Source organism: Stylophora pistillata, chromosome 5, assembly GCF_964205215.1.
Source record: "Stylophora pistillata chromosome 5, jaStyPist1.2, whole genome shotgun sequence".
In the NCBI taxonomy this organism is placed as follows: Eukaryota; Metazoa; Cnidaria; class Anthozoa; order Scleractinia; family Pocilloporidae; genus Stylophora; species Stylophora pistillata.
In genome coordinates, this window is record NC_142523.1 from 5,743,120 (window position 1) to 5,766,858 (window position 23,739).

A 23,739-nucleotide genomic window follows, 5' to 3' on the forward strand; every position below is an offset into this window, starting at 1 on the left:
TTGTATGTAGGCTTTTCCTAACTCCTGGCAGGAGACTGGTCCCCCTAAGTGTCCTTAAAAACTGTAAATGAAACAAGGATAGTTGATTTATTTTGTTCAATAAATAGATCTTATTAGACATTTTGTTGTGCAGCATCGCTGAGTATTTTTACGAATTGTGCCGTATTTTGACTCGCCCTAAGGGCTCGTCAAAATACAAACAACGAGTTCATTTTTGAGTTCATTACGATGGTGTGATGACGTTTTTGAGTCTTTGCCCCTCTTGCCTAAAGGAAGACTCCGTACACTCCCTTTATTCCGCGTGCGTCTCGTTTCCCAGAGTTTACGCGATGGATTCCACTGAAACAGAAATTGTAATCAATACTCTTCCCTGAAGGTTGCGTTACCCCAAAGTAACACAACGATTTCTCAAGAAACTAATTGCATGCTGATAAAGTTGAAGTTTGCGATCTATGGCGGATCCAGGGGTGGTTCGGGTGGTTTGGTCGAACCCCCTAAATTTTCCCTCAGAACGCTGGAGATCATGCTTCCGAAGACCTAATTTTCAAAATCTCGGACCCCTCCGGAGGGGGACAATTCTCCGAACCACCCCTGACTAAATCCTGGATCCGCCCCAGGATCTAGAACAATATGCTTTTGTTCTTGGGTCATCGTAATTTGATCAAAAGTAAGACACAAACAGCAGTGATAAACATATTGAACTTGCACATTTTGATTATGACTTGACGTTTCGTATGTACTCACATACATTTTCAAAAGTAACCGTTGAAATTTAAACAGCTATGCATATCTGTAACTAAGGTGAGGGGACTGGAGCCAAGATTAAGCAAAAACTAATTGCATGCTCTTGTTCCGGCGTCGAGAATGAAAGATGTCAACAATTTATACTCAACGCCAATAGGTATTCAAAATTAGCTAAGAGTCTCATTCAGCTACTTCTAAGGACAAAATGGTAGTAGAAAATATAAAAATATATATATATCACAATGAACCCAAAAGGTCACCTTATTTTTTCGTACTTCATGGTGAGGGAATAAAGAATGATTTTCAATCAAGAAACCTAATTTCTGGCGAGGCTTACAAAGTTAGATGCAATGTGGTTGAATTTTTTTCTTTTTTTTTCTTCTTTTTTTTTTTTTTTTTTTTTTTTGACCTAGCATTAGAAATTTTAACAGAATTGTGACAAAATGCGAATTTGGTAACCTGGGCTTTGAAAGAAGTGGAGTGGAATTTAATTTTCTCTTTTATAGCTCTATGTCATTCACTCTGTTGTTCTATTCACATTTAAAGCTAAGTGTTGGCCTAAAAGGTAACAGCATAGCTCACTTCCAATATCCTCTGTATACCTGAAGGAATCTCTACTGTGATTGTGATTTGAAAAAAAGCACAAACTGGAAGGTTTTAAAGATTGCTCACACGAGATGTAATGTTACACTTAAATTCTAGGCTGTTTGGTCAATAATTGATTATTACGAATTCGTGTATTGTCCTCTTTTTGCTATGATAAATTTGCCAATTCTAGAGAACTGTAAATTAAAAGATCTTTTTTTCCCTCCGAAACATAGGAAAGGTTTCAGTCTATGGAATATACTGTTAAGGTAAGAAATTGTCCGCACCTAGCAATTGTTATATGTCTTATATCCTACTTTCCCTTGTATTATTGAAAAAAAAGGGAGGGGGGAGTTTGCGTCGAACTACAGCAAACTGCTGCATCTTCTTGTTAAAGAACATCGCCAAAAAAGAAAATTAAGGAAGGTTTTGATTGAAAATTCGGAGAAACGCCCAGTTCATTTCCCTGATTCTGCCAAAATTCACTTCAATCTGTATGAAAGCATGATTAAAAACGCCTTTTTTTTATGACAAGGTCATCAAAATCGTAGAACAGATTTATTCGGATCATTTAAAAGTAATCATTCTTATGTAAACGATCACTTCGAGTCGGATAAAACAGGTATGTAACAAACAGATATGTAACAAACAGGTATGTAACAAACAGGTATGTAACAAACAGGTATGTAATACGGTTTGCTGATGTTTTAAGCTACCTATGTTTCGTTCAGTAAATAGGCGTTGCCTATGATGACAGATATAATTTAATTAACACAACTCGTGATTGACATTAATTCCTCACAATGATTTAAAGTGTTAGCTTGTCGTGACTGAAACCAGTTTTTCAGAAGAATCAGTAAGACAGAGAAGTCGATTTTTGTATCTGTTCGCTTACCCGAATCTGCTAACCTGAAGTGAGAAACCTGTTTTTACGACCCGCCACAGAAGTAAGTTTCCAGTCATGTTTTCTTGAATTTTACCATGAGATTAAGACTAAATTTACGTTTTCTGATTTCGAATTACAAATGTATTTCTCATAGATCGAATAATCATTAAAGTTTGGATAATATTATACAGTTTGTGGTGGTCGTCTGAGCTGACCAGTTCCGAGTAAGGAAACAACCTATTTCGTTATCATCGTTAAGTCCGCTTTCTACTTTCTTTATTTATCGTTAGCAATGCACAATGTCTAAATGTTAATTTTCTTTGGATTGAAGTGTTTGTTTAGGAGGTATTTAAATTAGAAAGTGTAAGAATTAGGCTGCGTTAGCGCCTATCGAAATTTGAACGCAATGAATTAGGGATCATAACAGTATCTGGGGTGGAAAGTGACGATTCGCATTAAAAGATAGTTTGGTTATATCATTGAATTGAGCTGATAATGAATTTAGAAATTGGCCACCGTAAGGAGCCAACTCAGTTGATTAGCAGCAAATCATTTCGTAATATACCCACCCACGCGACACAGGAACACGGATTCTAGAGAAACCCATGCACCCCCTTGACTCGCATTACAGTTTCAGTCCGAGATAGAACGTGAAACAAATATATTGAAATTTATTTCAAACTCTCCGAGTTTCGTTTCAACGTGACCAATCTTTCCTTAGTCTACATTTTTTGTAGAAGAAAACGGTAAGGTAATAAATTGAAAAATGATGCAAAAGTTGATCTGGGGCACCCAGGCGCTATCAATTATCATGAACAAGTTTTCCAGCTTTCACATAATGGTTTGAGGAAAAAAAAAACCATTTTCAAGAAACTCTCTTTTGCATTCAGTTTCTTACTCATTTCTGTGACTTATGAAAAAGAGTTTACAGAGCTTTCTGAACGGGATTTTTTTTTTTAGTTAGGATCCAAAGATAAGTAAGTCAAAGAAAACAAAGCCAACGAAAACGAACGGTATTGAAAACGGAAAAACTAGACAAGCCAAACAAAATCAAGGCCAACATGACAATGTCAAAAGCTCACCATTTATGGTAACTGCCGCTTTGATGCTACCTGTCGCATGCGTTGCCATCCTCTACGTCATCAATCAACCCCCACTGATTAAGCCATCAATCAACAATAAATCAAGCAATCCCCTGTCATCGGAAGTCAGTGGATGGCAGCAAGCGAGCGTGGAGGAGAAAATAAAATACAGTACGAATTTGTATACGATTGAAAGAAGTCATGCATCAATTCTGACTTTTGAAGAATTTGAACAGGTTTACAGGTATAAGAAACCCTTAATTGTGCATTTTAGCAACGGCGCAGCTGATTGGACAGATCCAGTGAAATGGACTAAAGCCAGTTTGCGGAAGTCGTACAGTCAGTGGTCCATTCTGAGTGGAACATCAGAGGACATCGCACGAAGAGGAAAGAATGGATCGGAGACACACAGACATCCTTTGAAGAATATTTGGAGATTATGCACAGAAAGAAATATAGCGATGAACCCATGTTAGTTAAGGAACAGTTATGACTTATTGCCGGGGGAGGTGGTTTGAAGGATTTGGGGGGGGAATCACATGGTTTTCAGGGGGACGAAGGGGGGTAAGTCTTCTGTAAAAAGACTGTTAAGGGGGGATTATTGACTGTCAGTGAGGGGGGGTCATAAGAACACTCCAGAGACTTGGGGGGATCAAGTAAATTTTATCGTGACATAACCAAATTTCCCCATCCCCTCCCCTCCACGTAGTGATCAGTTTATAATTCAAAAGAGTGTGATGGTTACGATTGAATTCTTTACTATTTTAAATGTAATAATTTTTTAATAGATCACCAAAGGTTCGTAATTTTCCTTCCTTTTAATTGTGGAAACGCGAAGCATGCGAACCGCGGCTATTTCGGGATACGATATTTAAATGCCGTGGTGTTTTCTCGGCCTCAGGACTCTGGGGGGAGCATGTATCTTATTAGGGATTTCGGACGCATTGTCAAACATGGTGGCTTAATTGGAGAGGACTTTGGTGGGGACGAGGAACAATTCTGTTTCTTAGAATCACTGGATCATTGACTCTTTCAAAGCAATAATTGCATATTCTAATTATATACTACTAAGTATACCCCCGAGTTCAACATAGCGTCATTTTGATTCAATTTAGCACTATTGAGGCCCATTTTTGATCTTCGTTTAGGTACGTCTTCGACAGATGTTTTTACAGCGATAGTGACCTACCACAGAGTATCAAACTACCACCGTATTTCAACATAAAGGTAATCAGAAATACTTTCGGGCCTTTCGCGAGGAGAAAACCAGAGGCGAAACGCGGAATAGGGATTCCAGGAGCAAATCTGCTGTCATTTTTACAGGTTACTAGAATATGAACTTTATAAACTATGAGGCTCGTGGGCGAAAAAGTTTTGTTTTGGGGGGAGGGGGGGGGGCGGGGTCGAACTTGCTCTGGTGGGGTGAGCTTGTGTGCCGAAGAAAATTTGCTGTGCAGGGGCGAACTTTCTGTTGAAGAGCAAAGTCGCTGTGATGGGGAAAACTTGTTGTGGTAGGGCGAACTTGTAAACGGCCTCCAAGGGACAGATCTCCCTAAATGTAGAAATAGCTGTTTAGAACCAAATCCATTTTCTAGGATGGTGAAGATTCAAGTATTTTTTTCCTTGGCGGTTCTGGTTCTGGAGTAAGTTTTCATAAGCTTGCTGATGCATGGAATGGAGTTATTTTCGGACGAAAACGTTGGTTTCTATATCCACCTCAGAAAACGCCACCAGGTGGTAAGTAAAAGTCAACACCACGCGGGCCTTATCCCCAAAGCTTCAGTTAAATCTCTTTTTTTAACATTTTTAAGTCTTTGACTAACCAACCACATATAGCAATGGTAGGACATTTTCAAGTTTCCCTTTTTATTTTCTATCGATCGACAATAAGTCAAGGTTCATAGACTGATCCGCTTTAAAAAAGGCGAAAGCATGCAATATTGGGATGCAATTCACCTTGCCCATTTTGCTCACTAGCGGAGCCCCATCACAATTAAATATCGAATATCGATTTGACACTCGCGTAAACAACACAAAAAACGATATAAAGTATATATGTTCTTCCCTGCTAAATATATTTTTGTACCTTGCGGGCCACACCCAGAATTCTATCAGCTTAACATTTTACTTAAGACTTGATTTTGTCTTAAGTTCCTATTCCCTTCAAACTCTCGCACAAAGAACAGTTGGCATCATACTTCCCTCGATTCAGAAAGAATGTTATTGCTTTTTTAGGTGTTTGGCCAAGTTTTTCTCAAGTTGACTGGATTAACAACGTTTATCCCAACTTGCCACCAGAAGATAACCACTCGAGTGTGTTCAACAGGAGGGTGAAATTCTCTACCTGGTAAGTTACATTTCTCTCCTTTTTCAACTGTCTATCAAAATCTTCACTTGAATTTGTACGCTTTCTAACTTTAAATTAAATTTATGATCCCTCATCCTCTGCTTGCTAAACTAAGAGGATTCCCTGCTTTTCCACATGCTAAAATCGGCCACGCCGAACTCAGTGCGTATATAAGATACCTCCCAGAGTTCTGCATGGGACGCAAACATCAATTCTTTCCTTTTGATGTTTGCTAGTCACGCAACGAACTTTGACGAAAAGGAGGGACCGCCCACAGTCTATTTTGTAAGTCTCATTAATATCATTTCCTCTTTTGTAGCCCGAGTCATATTACCACGGTACAGTGAACATAGGCGACACAATGGCCATCGGAATACAAAAATACAACGCTGCTACAAAAATAGAGAAGTTGTTTTACAAATGCACGTATTGCATACAATATCAATGTCAGTGTGTGATCAACTGCGCACCCACCCCTCCCCTAATCTTACAACAGTCGAATGATAACAAGTTAGGGTTAATGTTGGATTAAGGGAGGGGTAGTTAAGCTGTTGCTCAGATACTGAAATTAATCATCTTCTTTTAACTTTGCGAGTCAGCAAACAGCGCTGAAACTGTAACATGTGTTGTAGTAGCCTCGTACCCAGACCATCCACGGCCAAGCATTTGCAAGTCCTCCACATATCAGTCACACGGTAGGATCTGGTCAAGAGATTAGCGTTGTATATCTGTTGCATTAATGGTAAACGCGGGGAATTTCAAAGTATCTTTATCATCTGTAGCATTATGCGCAAGAGTTCTAAGCTAAATTTATCATCTGTAACACGTAACTTCACTAACTTCAGTAATACGCTTAACAGTTCTAACGTGAGTTCAGTATCTCTAACATCATGCGCAAACATTTTAACGTGAAATTACCATCGGTAAAATTGTGCGCCACACTGTGACGTGAGACCACTGTCGATGGCATCTTCATGATCCAAAACGTTTACCCCACTAACTGGAACTCTTCGTATAACAATTTCAACATATTTCAGTCGGTTATAAGGACAAAAGCAGAGGCATTTCCTTTCTTTCAACTATCTAATGCTTCACTATGAAGATATATTTCTTACGCTTATTACTGTCTTTAAGAGAAAATCGTTGGGCGATTAGCTCTCTCTTGACTTGCAGATCCAGCTCAGTGGCTATTTTTTGGAATAATTTTTATTTCTCTTATTACCATTTTTGTCTTTAACAGTGGGAAAAGGAAGAGGAAAAGACCTTGAAATTTTAAAGGAGTTAATTATCAAATATGTTACCAGGTATTTCAAGAGTTCGCTAGTTACCTCGTTTTAAGCCGATTTCAAAGGTGAAATTGTTTTTCTTACAGAGAGTTAGTACCGAAGTCCTTCATAAACTTGCTCACCAATACTTCACAGCAGGAAATTTTCGACAGGCGATCTAGGTTTGTAGTATCCAGTAGTAAACGCTTTTAAATTTAAGGATGATGCTCTTGCTTTGGTTGAAGGGGGACAAAAAAAGGGGTACCTAAGCCATAAACTGAATTTGTCAAGAGGTGGAGGCGTGGAATGTGCAGTTCGTGTCGAGCACTAAGGGCACTGTTAAGAATATGGCCAAGAAAAAGTGTTTTTCAAATATTCTTGATAAAGAGTATCGTGTCAATTTTTTTGAGTGGCCTGTGACAAGGCGATCTAGTTCTTTTGTGCCATACCTACCTCTTGCTAACCGAGACCGATGCCCGCTTTAATACGAAAAAACAAGGTTGTGTAGCTTGCAGCACGGACCCAAAAACAAGGTTAGTAAGATATTTAGGTCATATCTCTGGTTTCAAACACTTTGGAAAATTTCATTTCAAAAAAACTTTCGAATTTAGCGGTCTGTATATATATCTTAGTAACCAAGCGCGAGGGCCGTACTAGGAGAATATCGGCCCGAGGTCTGATAGTATGGACCGAGCGCAGCGAGGTCCGTACAAAAAAGACCGAGGGCCGATATTCTTCCAGTACGGTCCCGAGCAAGCTTGGTTAATAAGAGATTCATTATACGACTGAAGTTCAAAGGGACATAAGTGCGATATCATTCGGGACCATTCGGGACAGTGCCCGGTCCAATACTGAGAGAATATTGACCGGCAATAGAGCATTTTGATTGGTTGATTTTAGTTATTTGCCCTCTGACTACCCGAAAGCAGTGAACAGCGGGCGCATTTCTCAAAATTGTTTTATGTCTTCATCGCAATACAAGAATTTTTGAGATTTGTATTTCCTTTTTCTAATGGAAACTGTCTTTATTTGTGGCGGTAAATTTGAGATCGAAGTAGGTGGTTCGCACGTTACCTCATGCCACCATGCTGGTGGAAGTAAACAAAAGATATCTCATTAGCTCCTTTTGTTCGTCTACCATCATTTAAATTTGACCCGCACACGTCAACGGTGAGTTACAAATGAGCCTAGGTCTTCCTAAGGAAGACTTCCTTATATAGCGCGCCTTCGATCGTGTTTTTAAGTGGCTGGCTGTATCTTAATTAGTGGTTCATAATAATGTAAAAACCTCTTATCTCAATGACAGCCCAGAAATGAGGCTTAGTCTCAGGTCTATGCGAATTGCCGTGAAGACCAAAGCACCAGGTGCATGCGACGGCGTAAGTACTGGTACAGCATTACGTCATAGCAAGTATATGGGCAACTCGTGATTGAAATATTACAATTTCAAAATAAAAATGCCCCGCCAAGATAAAGCTGTATACCAAACACTTGACAAATGCAATCGAAAGTACTTGACATAACTCGTGAACAGCTGGTAAAATCAAGTGCAGAAGTAAAAATATCTATTAAATTGGAAAAAATTACGATTAAACGAGATTTAAATAAATGGAATATTTTTAAGAAGTATTTTAGTTTAGGAAAGTCACTGTTTGTTTCCCAAAATCGCTAAGTTTACTTTGTTAGATAAATGGTTTTTCTTCATATGGAGCTTATAAAAAGCTGTATATTTTAGCCAGGATTTCTATTTGTTTAAGTTTAAAAGTGCGTTAAGTATTTTCAAAGAGTTAACTTCTAGAGCTTCAAGAGAAAAGAAACGCCGAGGAGTGTAGCAAATTGGGTGGGGATTGAATTCCCGGGAAAATGCAACAGGTTTACATGGCGGGGGTTTGTTTTGTAAAGTTAGTGACGCGATAGTGTTAAAAGGCAACAAAATGTTTGGTCTCGCAACTCGAAAAAAAATGCCAATCACAGATTTGACGATTACTTTTCTTTACTATTCCCGCGGAACTCAAGAGCTGGTACAAAAAAACCCGCCAAGTGTAATGTTTAGAAAAAAAAATTGGCTTGAAAAGGTTAATCAACAGTTTGACATTGTAAACTTGTGTTCACGCGCCAACATTTTATAATCTTATGCAGAGAGAAAGAACAGGTGGGACGATATAAACCCCATGCAGAAAGCTAAATATCACGATCTGATTGGTCGACGGCCTAAACGGGTTGTCATTTTTCGAACGTTGACAAGCATTACCATAGGAACCAGCTAACTGAACGCGTTATAAATACTTTATGTCACTTCGCGCGTGGCCAGTTGAAAGCATAGCGAGGTTGTTTGGTTATAAACAACGTTACATGTCGTGGAGGAGTATAGTCGAGTGTTTTCAAGCTCGTAGAAGTGCTCATTGTTAGTTTAAATTTTGAGAATGGCAGACGCTGAGGAAACCCCGCCTGAGGCACCGGCGGAAGGTGAGCAGCCTGCGGAAGAATCTGCCGCACCAACCGAGGAAGGAGGAGAAAAACCTGCGGAGGAGAATGCAAACGAAGGTGGCACCCAGGATGGAGAAGGAGGCGAGAAAGATGCGGCCAAAGAAGGCGAAGGGGAAGCGGAGGAGAAAAAAGACCCCGAGAAAGCGGCTGATAGTGGGTCGGAGAAGAAAGACGAAGAGAAAAAAATCGAAGAAGAAGAACAAGGTTGTTGTTGTGTAATAGTTTAACCATCACTGAACTCACGAATACATTTATTGGTTTTCGAATTGTTAGTTACTGGTGAAGACTCAAGAGACATTGTGCAGGAATCAAAAAAGTTTACAAAATTTTGCTTCAATAAGAAGACAGCGTTGGAACATATTTTTATGGTCTCGGATGCGCAAAGTAGGAGGTGAAGAAACTTTGCATAGATGATAAATTATATTTTCTGGTGAGAGCCTCGTATAAGGCTTCCAGAGTAACGAGTGGAAATTTTAATTGAAATTTAAGGAAGATTTTTTTCGCTGATGCTCTCTTGGAAATGTTTTATCATCACTTGCGTAGAATATTCAACATTTTAGGGCGAGAATATTACGAATATTTGTAAATTTTGATGAGGTTTTAGTTTTCTATCGGCCACACCCTGAATTAACAAATGAGTACAACATATATATAAAAAATGGGGTCTCTTTAATTCTTCTCAAATATGATGTAAGATATAAGCTATGTTTTCTATCGAACTTGACAGCAGTTGAACACATCGTAAACTTATCGCCTTGTGTAGCCCGTAAAAGATATATTGGCTAAAACGTTTAGTTTTTTTTACAAGGCAGACATATGCTTTCCCAGTTATGATATAAATAAGTACCTGCTGACAGACATATATGTAGTTTTGTAGAAACAATAGGTTCTTTTTTTGCCTAATTTTTTACAATTTAATTTTAATTGGTAAAATGAAAATGGTCGATATTTAAGAACGGAAGGGTGTGCACCACAAGTCCAGGTTTTTTTTTTTGAAGAAAAGATTGTTGAGTTAATTTAGTTTTACGGGTAGAAATAAAAGTTTAATGAGCAGAATTTTCAAATGTTGTCAATTTGTCATCTTTTGGCGTTGAATGTAACTCCTGTCAGAGTTACGGACGCGATGATATATGCGTATTCTTTAAAAATCTTTTTATTTTCACTGTATCAAATTTGTAATGAACTCCTGGTTTAGTTTCAGAAGTTAACACTGACTGATACTAAATTAGGAACTACTTCAGCCACCTGCCAGTTAAGTGAAGTGACAAAAACAGACTTCGAAACGTAGTTGACCATTAAAGAGCCATCAATAGACTATTTGGTTATGTAGTGTTAATCGTTAGCCACGCACGCGCAGGCTTACAAGACTTTAGGTATATTCAAACCAGTCCTCTGCATTGACGTATTACGCCACGGTGGAAATTCCACCACAAAACCCGCGATAGAAAGTGCTAGTTGGTACTATTTCTTCTCTAGATTGCTGCATTAACAAATGTAAAGAAGTTTTTCAAAGAAATGGTGATATAAATATACAATAAATTTCTCGAGAGTCCCGGTAACTTAACGGGCCAGCTAAAGCCATGTTTTACAATCAAATAAATTAATTCAAAGGATTGGAAAGCAGGTTCTGGCACCCAAAACAGCCCATTTTGTCTCTTTAGCGAATAGTTTTATTGTATCATTTTCAAACTTTTGAAATCCCCACCTTGAATGAAAACAGAACAGCTCTACGAGCCCGTTAAGTTACAGGGACTTTCGAGAAACGGGCACCCGGGCTGGAATTGATTCCTTACAAGCTAACAATTTCTTCTTACCCACTCCACCCATCTAAGAACGCTGACGTCATTGGCGGGAAGCCAGCGAATGACGTCTCGCTTACGCAAGTAAAACGGACATTTTCAGTTTCGCCAGAAATTCACTTTATTTTCTTTTGTCAATATGGCTTAGATCGTTTATTTTAAATCAGTTATTCGTAAAATGCTTCTTTCTCGACGACTAGCAACGATTTTCATCATTGTCGTACTTTTAGATCCTAGCCAAATCGAAAGCGAAGGACATCGGAGAACTCGAGGTAAGTTTAAACTGAATTTTCAAACTGCTTAATAATAATAATCTTTAAATCAGTTTAGATTTTCACTTTGCAGCGAACTATTTTCAAATTCTCTACTCTTCCATGACATATAACGTTGTCTTCAACGTCGCTATGCTTTCCAATTTCAGTTTTGTTGTAAGTTTTGTGTCACATTGATTGTCATGATTTAATAGAGCAACAAACGAGAAACCAATTCTTCCCCATCTTGTCTAGCAACTTTGTATTCAAAAAGCAGTTTGATTACTTACTTTCTACTTTCTGTCAATCTACGTTTTGAAGTCACAGCTTCCTGACTAACGGTTACCTGTCTTTTTTTTTCTCGATTTCTCTGATATTCAATCTACGAAGGGCTCGAGCGATATCACAGTTGAGGCCTCTTTGTAATGACTGCAGCGAAATTTAATTCAACATAAATGTAGAAACAGTCAAATATCTTGACATACCCTCTGGCGTTGGTTAGTTGCAAAAAACTGAAACAAGCTAAAGTAGAGCTTTACTTATGTTAATGAAGTATTAGGAAGATTTTATCGTCTGAAGAATCGGTGTTTATTTCGGTTCACTTTGAAAACGGTTTCGACTTTAAAACTGCTACAAAACCTGAAAGTATTGCTGCTTATCATCATTGCAGTTTTCAATCATGTAAGGAAAGTGTTTTTGCGAGGTAACTTTTCTTGACGAAAAGCTACACAGTTAGAAGTCCATATTCAAACAAAATAAATGCTTGTAAGAATGTTTTCCAAAATAATGATCTATCTATTTAGTATTAGATATTTTATAGCATCGATCTTCCTCCAGATTTATTAGCCAAATTGTTGCAACATCGTGGCGTATTTCGATCGAGAGTCGTGAAATAAAAACGAAGGTTCAAGCTCCAAACCGGACCAACATTTAGGTTCTTAAAATAGATAAGGAGAATGGGCTTCCTTTGTTATGACATCCGCAAATAGTTTGATAATCCAGTCTTCTCGGATAAGGACGATGAAGGGTAAACCCCGTCCTCTGCACTTTCTCTGTACTGATTTAGGGGACGTTTAAGGACTCATGTACTTCTCACAAAGAGAAGGGAAAGTAGCTCCTGGTGTTATGGCCTGGCCTTGTTATTGTTTATAAAGCTTCTCATTTAAACCAGCTCAAAAATTGAACTGGGCCAGCCTGCCTAAATATCGCATAAAAATTAGAAAAGGAAAATGACGCTAACAGCCTTTGAGAAATTGAGTCAATTTTGCCCGGCGCGGAAAAACGTGTATGACCAAGTCGCAATTATTTTTAGTCCTACATCTGATTGGTAGAGCCGGTGGTTTGAACTTTCGTGACAAATTACAGGTGAAATAAACAAGAAAAGCTATGTAATTCTGGATTATTTGCAACACTAATTTGTAGACCCCTCAAAAAGGCATCTTACGAAAATGTGTATTCTTACAAATCTTTTGGTAAAACAGATCCCGACAACGGAGACCTCCTGACAGACATACAACGACAGAAAGCTCGACCCAACAGAGAAGACAAGCTTAAGAACAATGCAGTTGCCTCTCTTGAGTATGCGCAGCAACACCACCTACAAGAACCACATGTAAAAGGAAAATCGGTTGTACATGATGCTGAGGAACCAGGCCAGGAAGTCAAAGAACACGACGCGAGTGGGAAAGAAATTGACAGCGGTACCAAAAGAGATGAGGAGAATCTTGCTGAGGTATCGGAGAGTCATTTAGGAGACGACGAGGAAGAGGGAGAGGGTCGTTCGGGCGATGAGAGCCAAATTGATGTTCGAGAAGTTCACTCGCTGGAAGATTCGAGATTGAAAATTGGCAAACGTATTGATCAACACAAGAATGAAGGTGATGAGCTCGGTTACATCACGGATGAACACGGTATTTATCACGAAGGAAATGACGAGGAATCACGTTCCGGCGAACGAGGTCGCCATCACATGCACATTAAAAAGCTGGACGTGCTCAAAGGGGCTGAGCGCTCAAGGAAACCGCATGATGAGCGCGTGGAGGGCCAAATTAAAAAGAAGCTCGCGGATGAACAGAACGAGAGTGAACAGTCTGGAAAAGAGGTTTACGTGGAAAATGATTTGTCAACAGACGTTGAATTGGAGGAGGGCGAGGCAAGCTTGCTCTCCCAAGACGAGGATGATCCATCTGGAGCCAGAGACCTACCAGGGGGGAATGATGGCGAGGAAATACCACAAAAGAAAAACAATGGCAATGAAAAGGAGCAAAATCAAGAGGAAAACTTTGGGGACTACAAGAGTGAGGATTTAAATTCTGAAAAAAATAAAGTTGGTATGAAAGGTGCTAAGGACAAGATGAAAGGGGTACTGGAAGAAAGAAAAAAGGATCCAGACTCGAAAGGAAAAGAGCAGAAAGCTCACGGAAATAACAACAAAAGAAAACAAACAAATATTAATAAAGCCGAAAAAAAGGAAACTCAGCAGCTTGGTAAACCCTCGCCTGGTAAAAAAGGAAAAGTTTTAGACGAAAAAAGAATTTCACAGAACTACCAGAAGCTCAAAGTTCAAGCAGAAATCCATCTCTCTCACGAGAAGAAAAACCCCTCTCCTCATGGAAAAACCAACAAAAAGGCAAAATCCAGACCATCAAATGCTTATAGAGACCGTAAAAACCAGAAAACCAGAAACGATGAATCCAAATCACAACCCGCTAGGCGACTCCTTGGTGCAGGTGACTTCTACATTGATGAGAGCAACGAACCCGAAAAGAAAGCGATTCCTGTGGAAATAGACGAGGGAATCAATGATGGCCAATATACCGGTGGAAAGAATCAAAAGCTGAAGAAACGCGCAGAAGATGAATACGGTCAAAATTTCAGGAGGGGGAACTCCAGGCACTTGCTGCAATTTACTAACGAAAGCGATTTTTCAAAGCTTCTTCCAGGTTTGTCTAAATTAATCAGTAAACGTTCTAATATGTCTTGGGGGGGAAGAGGTCAGGAGACATATTTAGACCTCCCTGAGAGGCAAAATTTGAGCCGATACATTTCTAGTCGCGACTTGTGCCTAAAAGTTGAATGAAACTGCACTCCATAACGACACAAAGATTTAAAATTGCCTCTTCTGTGGTAATAGCAACTGATACGTAAATCAAAAACTCGACAATACACTCTCAATCAAGTGAAAGACACGAGATCTTTGTTTGCCCAACTCTTAGCCTTTTACAGGGGGGGAGTTTGGAGGATTTTGGTTGTGTCACGGCGAGGTTTATCTGACCTCCCCCACCCCCCAAGAAGGCTATATAATATTGCTATGTTTCTCCCTTGTTGGTAGTTAATTGGCAGTCCAGTTTGTATAGTTCCCCTTCATACTCTGTTGGCGACGACTCATCCCCCCTCCATTCCCCCCTGAAAACCATTTGAATCCCCAAAAAATCGTCCTCTCCCCCTCCCCAGCAATAAAAAAAAATGACTGTTCCCCTTTAGACCCCAATTCCGTGCTAATCATAGTCTCATTTCTCCTTTAGCGCTCCCCCCCATGGTTTGTATTCATCCTTTTCTCCATCATGGGATAAAAGAAGACGCAATTATCTACCTCAGATCTGAATGCCGCCTGTGCCATTGTAAGCTGGGTCAGTTGATCTGCAACAGGAAGCCGAATCACTGTGATAAGCACCTCAGAAAGCATTGCATTATGACGAATGGACACCTGGCGGACGGAGAAAGGCATTCTGATGGCTGCAATAACTGCATATGTCGTAACGGTAAGTAATAACAAGAGGGACTTAAGAGTTGTTAACCTGAACTGATTGTGGAAATTTTCACTCGCCGCCCGAAAGAAATTCTTTGCGTTTGAACTGCGACAAATGTTGAGGATAGAGTAAGTAAAGCGGTATTAGGAACATGATTAAAAGTTGAGAGAGAAAGCTATCCAGATCCCCTCTTGGTCGAATGAAAGTGGCAGGAAGTGGATGCGGGTGGTTAAAGACCGTCTTATCCACTTCCGGTATGGGGTAAATAGCTCCTATGCCCCTCGTGAGATCAATAAGGGAAAAAAAATTATTCTAAGGCGCCTAGTTATCAACCTTTTCCCCACAAGTCTTGTTCCCTTGGATACCCTCTACGTGCATGGACGTTACTAAGGATATATAGTCCTTGGGTGCAAGGGATCCTGGATCAAAATAATAACTAAAACAACCTGTCATGCCCTTCCCCCCAATGCCAATTACGGGCCATTGCGATAACAATCCAGTACCCCTCCCCCCGCCGCTGCCCATTGCGAAATTGTCCTTACGCCCCAACTTGCCACGATTTACCGAATGTACTGCTCAATTGTTCAACCGTTTCACATTTTAGGCGAGTTGCTGTGTACACGTCTTCGGTGTTTTTCCTCGGGCTACAACTATACAAATTACGGGATGCTTTTCGGTGAGCAATACATTCCTGAGGACCCTCAAAAGGCGAGAATGGATGAACGGCTCGTCAGAGGCAAGGATCCTTGTATGGAGTGCGATGATGAACCTGTAGAACCTGTCTGTGGACCCAACTGGAAAACGTACCGTTCAATGTGCCACGCCGTAAGATGTGGTGGGTTTTCAGTGGAGGATGTGAAAGGGGGAAAGTGCGGGGACTTGGTAAGTACTTTGTTGCGTAGCAGGGTCAGTAGTCGTTTCCAAACTGAGCCTCGGTTTTCAACAACAAAAAGCATCTCTACATTTTTCTAAAACTTAAGCGAAGTCTACTGAGTCTTAGAGTCTTTAACAAAATGCACCTAGTCTAAGCTGCTCTTTTGTGAAAAAGCCCACATTTCTCCATTTGACATGACTTTTTTCTTGTCAACAAAAAGTCATTTTTGAATTAAATATGTGGTCAATTCGTCCAATACAAACTAGATTTGAATGAGAAGATGAGGACGGAAATTTTGTCGTATAACTTGAATCTAATCAAGATAGGTTGAAGCTTTCTTGGTCTAGTTCGTACATTCAGCAAACAGTTAGAAGCAAAAATGTTCTCAAAGCTCAATTCTTATTTTTTTTTTTTTTCAGTTCCCTTGCAACAACATCAAGTGTGGAGAGCATCAGATTTGTGTTGCAGACAATAGAGGACCGTGTCTGACGAGTACCGACCGAGATGGAAACATCATCGAGTGCCCACAACATCAATGTGGTAAAAAAAATATGTGATTGTCATTATAATATATGAAAACAATATTTAGATGTTACTTTGTATTTAGCATTGTTTTATCTAGAGTCTGATGTGCCAATTCGAGCAATAAGCCTGCTGCAGGAATCAATCATGCGCAAATGGACTAATTTCAGCAAGCCCCGCGCTAATTTCCCGCGAGAAACTTCAGAGGATAATATATTAGAAATGCAATAGTTATGAAAACAAATTGAAACGTTCATAGTAATCTGTAAAAGGAAAAAAAAGCAGAGTAATGGAAAGTTCTAATACAGCAGAGAATTCCTTTTCTTTTTGATAACAATTTTTATATCACTCGTTCGGCCCCGCTCACGCAGTCCCATAGAAAACCACAGTGAAAGCTGATGTACAGATTATTTTGACTTTAACTTTAGAATTTGGCAATTTTCTTCGAAATTCAGAGAATGTACTATTAGTCTTGCTACAGTTTCCTGCTTTTCTCAGTCTCTATCAGAGTAAACTGCATTACAGCCCCGAAGGAAATTATATGTGGTGAAAACAACAAGATCTACATGAACAAGTGCTCTATGTTCACCAATGGTATATCCTTGGCTTATTACGGACAGTGTAAATTGGAGTGTTACGTCAATAATGTAAAGGTGAGTTGGTTTAACGAACTGAGCGCGTTACAACTTGCACGAGTCATGTTTTTATATCACGCATACCTTTTACAGAAAAGGACCACGCCTGTTGTTCAAGCCCATTTCGCCTGGGTGTAGAAAAAACAAACTAATCACCACGGAAGGAGAGAAATATCTCAAGAAGCAAATGAGAAAGCAAAATGAAAACAGGCAGACTGCTATGGAAAGCCATACTGGTCAAAAGTGGTCGAGAAATATTTTATTTAGTTTTGCGCAAAAACGCCCGCTGACCAGCATACGGGCATCTAATTACTCGATTGGCAAAAAAATTCTCGACTGATCAAAACAATTCTCGATAGACAAAAAATTTTCAACTTGTAGAAATATTGTTTAACCGACGAAAAAGTTTTCTCGATCCTTTACAATATTTCTGGACTATCACAAATATTTCTCGTCGGACAGAATTATTCCTCGACGGATGAAAAAGTTTTCTCGATCGTCAAAAATATTTCTGGACCATCGAAAATATTTCTTGAAAGACAAAATTATTTCTTAGCCAGCAAAATATTTCTCGACCAATTTTGTCCGGCACGGCTTTCCATCGCGAAGTAAAGTAAATCAAAGTAATCCCGGATCACTTCCGACACTAGACTGAACATTCTTCTAACCAAGCCACGAATGGTTGAAGTCTTGCTGCTGATTGGTTAAAAAAACGACGCAGGTCATCTCGACCAAACACAGAGCTAAGTAAAGCAAAACTGATACAATACCATACTGCTTTCAACGTTCTAATAAAGTATTTGTACGTGCTTTTCTTCCCAGATGTGCGGTGTGGATGGTGTGACATTCAAGAGCGCCTGCCACGCTGCTGTACACGACAACTATGTAGATTACCCTGGACAGTGTGACGACGTGGATCCGAAGTATAACATCGATTTTAACAGTAAACTTTTCCGTGAATATGTAAATCCTCGTTGTAAAACTGTTGAGGAACTCGGTAAATGTCCTCCAGTGGCCTGTCAGAATTATGTCATTCCTGAAGGGAGTTGCTGCCCCGTGTGCGGTAAGAATTAAGGTCAAAAGCTAAATTGAAACGATTTGAGAGTTGGTAATATAATCAAACAATGACGAGTCAAGGCAAACGCATGGCAATAAAGGCAGGAAAATGCGTGAGCCTACGTTGCAGTTGGCTTCCGTTCAGCATCTGATGGGTTTAGAAGTTTGCACAGTTTTCAAAATCAATCGCAGAAAACGTGCGTAGAACAATTGGAAGGTAACTCTTGTTCACGTCAAAAGAGCTACCTTTCTTAAAAATTAGGTCAACAACATTTCATTAGGTGAAAAAGAAAAAAAGAAATCGTTACAATTACCCACCTCAAGACCACAGATCAATTTAGCCTATAAAATGTGGAAAAGACGAGAAACTCGCACCTTCTTCTATACTATTCGATTGTAAAACAGCCAATTGGAATTTGGTCACTTCCATTTTAAACACTCCAGGCAGTTTGCTTTTTTTCCTATACTCTCATTGACACCTACCGCATGCCGTTTAGTGATGACTTACCACCGTGGTTACATTAGTTTTAGTTTTCCAATAAAAAAAGTGTTGTCCAACACGAAGACTGCCAGATCTGTATTTCCATGCTGGCAGTAAAAAAATCAAGGACAGATACGTTAAAAAATGGGGTATTGTACCTTGATTTGAGAGTAAATCCATATGTGAGCGGGTTTTCTTTCCTCTTTGTAGGCACATCCATTAGCATTCGACTAGACACCGCAGTGCGAGATATAGCTGTGAACGACAAAGTCCAACCACTAAAAGATCTCAACCGGGTCGACGTCATCTTAATTGAGCTAAAAAATCAGTCCGACCGGTTTGGTGGGTTTAACAAGTGTCACCTGACCGCGGATCTCGTGGACACCCATGACATTTCAGTGGTGTTTGAACCAATCAAATCACAGGAGTATGACGCATGCAAGGAGGTGGCGGATGCAATCGTCGCTTTCATCAATTCTCCCGCCAAAAGTGACCTGGAGCCCGCCAAAGCGATACTTGCAGCCGCTGTCCTGAAGGATCACTCACCGATATCATCGTTACCAAGAGCTGAGTTTATGATGGCGAAACGGAGGAAAAAAAGGCATGGACATCATGAGCACGAGCCATTTTACAACGCAAGTGATTTTAATGAAGGAAATCGGATTCGCGTTCAACTCAACCATCTTCTCTTCCTGGCGTTTTCCAGTCTGTTCTGCTCAACAAATCTAATCCCAAATACTAAGCTGATTTAATCTTGATGTCTGAGAACACTGAACGTAACAAATATCTTCCATTTAAGGGAGATGAAAAATGCTTTCGATAGGCGCAATTTTTCTTCTATTCTCGGCAAACGGAAAACGGTAAAAAAACTCATGTCTTTCTTTGAACCTTTCTTCTTCACTGATGTTCGCTAGCTATGAATAAACCCTTGTATTTTCAGTTTCTATAAATAAAATCTTGCAGCACAATGGGTATAATTTCACCATATCATCCCAGAGATAGGAGAGGTCTTTGTTTTTAAACGAAGCAAAACGGAAACGTCTCGACGGGGCATCGTCCCCTTCATCCACAACAAATAAGGATCTGAAGTTGATTCGCGCGTGAAAAATATTTCGGGTTAAAAAAAAACATATACAGCAATTATGAAAAACAGTTGGCGCAAAGATGATCTTAAGTTAAAAAACCTTACAAACTTTGACTAGATGATTGAATATCCCTTTGTTTTTTAATTTTGAATTTGTTTTGTTTTTGTTGCTGTCTTTGTTGTTGTTGTTATTGTTGTTGTTGTTGTTGTTTTCATAAGTCTGGAAGCTCACTTAAACACTCCATTACGATGGACTCGTCCTGTTCATTTCGTGAATCCCCCGAACAACCCTCATCTTCCTCTTGAAAATCTTGTGGAATGTACATCATTTCTACATGGCCATTGCCACGCTTACAATAATGGCATGGTGCCACCTTACGAAATGCCATACAGTGAAGATGGGTGTGTTTCTCGTACTTCCATCGGACAAATCCTAAAGACTCGATCCCAGCCTTCCAAGACTTCATCATGGCCGCGTTCTTGTTTTGATGGCTTGAGTCGGGTGTAATAATGAGAAGAAGCCCATTTGGTCGTAACAGTTGATGTGCTTTGCGACAACAAGTCCATCTTTGCACAGCAGAAGGGAAGTATGAGAGCAAAAGGGAAAACACAATGACGTGGAATAGCTCAGAAGGAAGAGTCTTCAACTGTTTTTCTTCACTTAAATAGCTTTTTAAATGCAGTATTTCAGCTCTCTCTCTAATAAAATCTCTCTTTAAGTATTCGTTATCACAGTTTACATTCAGTTTGTCGGATTGAAGTGAAGTTTCATTGCTTTCCCCTCCAACACTTGTTACGTACACATCATTTAATTCTAAAAGATCCCTTGCCAAGTGTTGTGGTTCTGAGTCATTGTCTTCCCTTTGATCACAGACTCCACAAGCACATATGTTTTGTTTCATAGGAGGCAAATCTTGTATCTCCAGATTGAGAAAGTCACATTTGTAAACCATCTGTGAGATACCAAAAACAAAGAATACATTTTAAATTTAAAATTCTTAAATTTTGCAAAAACACTATTTTATTGAAAAAGGTTAATTGATAGGTCATTGATGAGGGACAGAAAAAATTTCTTGGTGCCAAATCAAATTTACTTGCTTCTAGAGTAAACTTATACTTAGAACACTAGTTTTTTTAGCCACTTCTAGAGGGTAGATTAGGAAAATTGTACAATTTTAGCATCATCAAATGGAATAGCAACTTTAAAATTTTTCTCAACAACAAAAATAACAGGTCACTCACTGAATCTGCCGGTTGCAAGTCAATAGCTATTGGGAAAACATCTTCATAAACAGCAAATGGATTAAAACAACTTCCAACATCAAGGAGAAGTAATTTTTCATGGACTGAAGGATATCTGGGGATAAATCATATTTAAAAAAAAAAATAAAGGAATACATTTTGAGGAGTTTAAACTTTTCTTTTATTCTGTTATTGCAGTCCATTTTTTAACCTTATTCCTGGGTTGCTACTTAATTAAGTCATTTGCATCCCATATGTATGTGTTAGTGTAGTGTGATTGTCTAGGTAAGTGTAGTCTTGAAAATGTCTGTTGTCAGTAGTGGTGACCGATGTTTCAACAACCTGAGCAGAAGTCATCATCATATTTGAGTGAATAGTTGTTGTCAGTTGAATGTTATAAGTCCAGTTTGTATAAAACCAATTGGTTAGTTTTGCCGTGATGTTATTGACTGTAAGACTCAAGTGGTGTAAGTCAGTCAGGATTGGTCTGTTTTTACAAATTTGTCTGTTATCAATCCTTTACACAGTAACATCAGTATCCATATTTTTTATACTCATCTTCATACATTTCCTATGGTACTGAAATTATAATTTTTATCCTTGGCCAAGATGAAAATTAATGCTTCTGGAGAAAACTTCTCCTGAAAGTTTTGGCACGTCCCCGCCACCCTGATAAAGGTGCTTTCCCATTGCAACTTAAATGTCAACAGTTTAAGCAAAACAAGTCTCCATTTTGTAAAAAAAACAAACGAACAAAAAGAAAAACAAACCAGTGTCACTAGAAACTTACCCCCTTAAACAAAAATTCTGAATGAAATCAATTGTTTTAAATAAGCTAAAGAAAGCTTGCATAGACAACCCAAGAAACAACCTGAATTTACTTACATTGATACAGAACAAATATCTGCATCTCCTGTTGCAAAACAACAGCAACAATCTTTCAAATCTTCATGAAACTTTTGCTTCCTCTTTTGCTTCTCCATTAGTTTCCACAGTCCTCCCCCTCTAAAGAATTCAGTTGTAGTCTGGTAGCACCACTCAACCCTCCCCTCAGGGGCCTGTTTTGTCCAGTGATTGACAGCTAACAAGTGCATTGCTGATGCATATTCCTCCAGTCTAGCCTTATCTGCGCAGTGTTCCTCCCATACTTTTTGGTGGTCACCATTAGCTTTGTCAAGAGCAGGAAAAGTAAAATAATATCAAGAACAGAATCATTTCTGTGAAAATGAAAACTTGAGAAACTGTTGTTGAAATATTATGTCACAATTATGCTCAGTGAAGCTCATAAACTAAGCTCACGGCAATCATAATTATACTTATTATCCAACTACACCTAGACAAGTACAAATAATGCCACAGACAAGTACAAATATCACGTTGTATTTGTACTCATCTATTGTAGTACCGGTTAAACAGGTTTTCTCGCATCGCGCAAGTGAAGGATTGGATTATAGTTACAAAAAAAAAAAAAGGGGCGGACACTTGAATCATATTTCCGACGACGAAGAGTCAGAATGACTGGCAAAGTTCATTAGATGAATCGAATGAAAAAAAAAAACAGCTTGACTATCAGAAAATTTCATCATTTAATGAAGAAAATAGAAACAGCAGTACAACAACGCGCCAATTCGGTTCCGCTTCGCATACTTCTATCACGCACTCCCCGTAAATAAATATCCGCGAAATTCGCCGGCACTGAAATAACAGTTTGGCATGTTGGATAATAAATAACTTATTAGACGTTTTGTTGTGTAGTATCGCTGAGTATTTTTACTCGTTATTTGTATTTTGAATCGCCCTACCGGCTCGTCAAAATACGGCACAACTCGTAAAAATACTCAACAATACTACACAACAAAACGTCTAATAAGATATATATACTAACTGGATTTGAGGTCCTATGACACAGTCACTGGGATTTTATTGGTAATGTTCTTCATATGAGCGATTCTGTTGGTCATTATTGCATTTGTTGTACATTTCTTTAATTATCATAATAACTGTAGTTATGATTATTAATTATTATAGTTATTGCTATTATTGTTATTACTGTTATTATTATTAATGAATTTTAATATATGAAAATCATATAGGTTTACTGCAGTTTCATGAAATGTATGAAAGTGATCCTTGCAGCAATGAAACCTACCTATGTAGTGGTGGAAATAAGGCCTGAAATAATTCAGGCCTGTACCAGATTTGAACCCATGACCTCATATAGATAAAACTTTGAAAGTGTATCTAGTTTACCAGTCTCTGTATATGTTACTATTTATGTAGAACTACGTACGCCTCCTAAATTGACTGAATAAAAATATTATTGCATGGATCTTTCTAAAAGCTCAAAAAAGCTTGCCATATCTCCTGCCTTATTTAGTAGAATCTAGCTGCATCTAATATTATCTACAAAAGGCGAAATAGATGAAGTTACTAACTTTCCCTGCAAGGTTTAGATGAAAGCAAAGCTTCTAATTTATCCAACATTAACACTATACAGCTTTATGAAAATCATTTTCACCTTTTTTCAACTGTTTCCTGAGTCTACCGTGTAATCCTTTCACAATATCTGAGAGTTTATGTTGATCAACAATCCCCGCACCTTCCGCCATCTTGGATCTTGAGCCTAAATGTTCAGCAGTCGAACCCAAAT

The 23,739-nt window shown here is 38.9% G+C and overlaps 2 protein-coding genes and 1 pseudogene across 3 annotated transcripts; 2 read left to right on the forward strand and 1 right to left on the reverse strand.

The window, feature by feature from the left end:
- The first annotated feature begins 1,580 nt into the window (after window positions 1-1,580).
- LOC111343683 (jmjC domain-containing protein 8-like) lies at window positions 1,581-10,460 on the forward strand (annotated as a pseudogene). Its single transcript, XR_016001950.1, has 8 exons — window positions 1,581-1,598; window positions 3,180-3,768; window positions 4,446-4,524; window positions 4,893-5,034; window positions 5,533-5,644; window positions 5,964-6,154; window positions 6,490-6,511; window positions 6,969-10,460. The product of XR_016001950.1 is annotated as a jmjC domain-containing protein 8-like (transcript).
- An 817-nt stretch (window positions 10,461-11,277) lies between these two features.
- On the forward strand, window positions 11,278-19,731 carry LOC111343690 (uncharacterized). The gene is made up of 8 exons (XM_022950873.2): window positions 11,278-11,467; window positions 12,928-14,388; window positions 14,971-15,207; window positions 15,800-16,077; window positions 16,489-16,609; window positions 17,090-17,244; window positions 18,049-18,289; window positions 18,974-19,731. Exons 1-8 carry the CDS (start codon window positions 11,374-11,376, stop codon window positions 19,513-19,515), a joined length of 3,129 nt encoding a protein of 1,042 aa, XP_022806608.2. The 5' UTR covers window positions 11,278-11,373; the 3' UTR covers window positions 19,516-19,731.
- Window positions 19,495-23,711, reverse strand: LOC111343691 (S-adenosylmethionine sensor upstream of mTORC1). Its single transcript, XM_022950874.2, has 4 exons — window positions 23,608-23,711; window positions 21,975-22,257; window positions 21,090-21,204; window positions 19,495-20,800 (listed from the first exon to the last, which is right to left on the reverse strand). The coding sequence occupies exons 1-4, from the start codon at window positions 23,696-23,698 to the stop codon at window positions 20,060-20,062; spliced, it is 1,230 nt and encodes a 409-aa protein (XP_022806609.1). The 5' UTR covers window positions 23,699-23,711; the 3' UTR covers window positions 19,495-20,059.
- Between the last annotated feature and the right edge of the window lie 28 nt (window positions 23,712-23,739).

What these genes read in the sequence shown, in the direction of transcription:
- LOC111343690 (XM_022950873.2), top strand. Translation starts at nt 11,374, where the DNA reads ATGCTTCTTTCTCGACGACTAGCAACGATTTTCATCATTGTCGTACTT. An exon ending in GTGCCCACAACATCAATGTG is followed by an intron (nt 16,610 to 17,089) that starts GTAAAAAAAATA and finishes TGCTTTTCTCAG; the next exon opens with TCTCTATCAGAGTAAACTGC. An exon ending in GAGTTGCTGCCCCGTGTGCG is followed by an intron (nt 18,290 to 18,973) that starts GTAAGAATTAAG and finishes TCCTCTTTGTAG; the next exon opens with GCACATCCATTAGCATTCGA.
- LOC111343691 (XM_022950874.2), bottom strand. Translation starts at nt 23,698, where the DNA reads ATGGCGGAAGGTGCGGGGATTGTTGATCAACATAAACTCTCAGATATT. An exon ending in CAGGAAACAGTTGAAAAAAG is followed by an intron (nt 22,258 to 23,607) that starts GTGAAAATGATT and finishes CTCTTGACAAAG; the next exon opens with CTAATGGTGACCACCAAAAA. An exon ending in ACTTGCAACCGGCAGATTCA is followed by an intron (nt 20,801 to 21,089) that starts GTGAGTGACCTG and finishes GGTATCTCACAG; the next exon opens with ATGGTTTACAAATGTGACTT.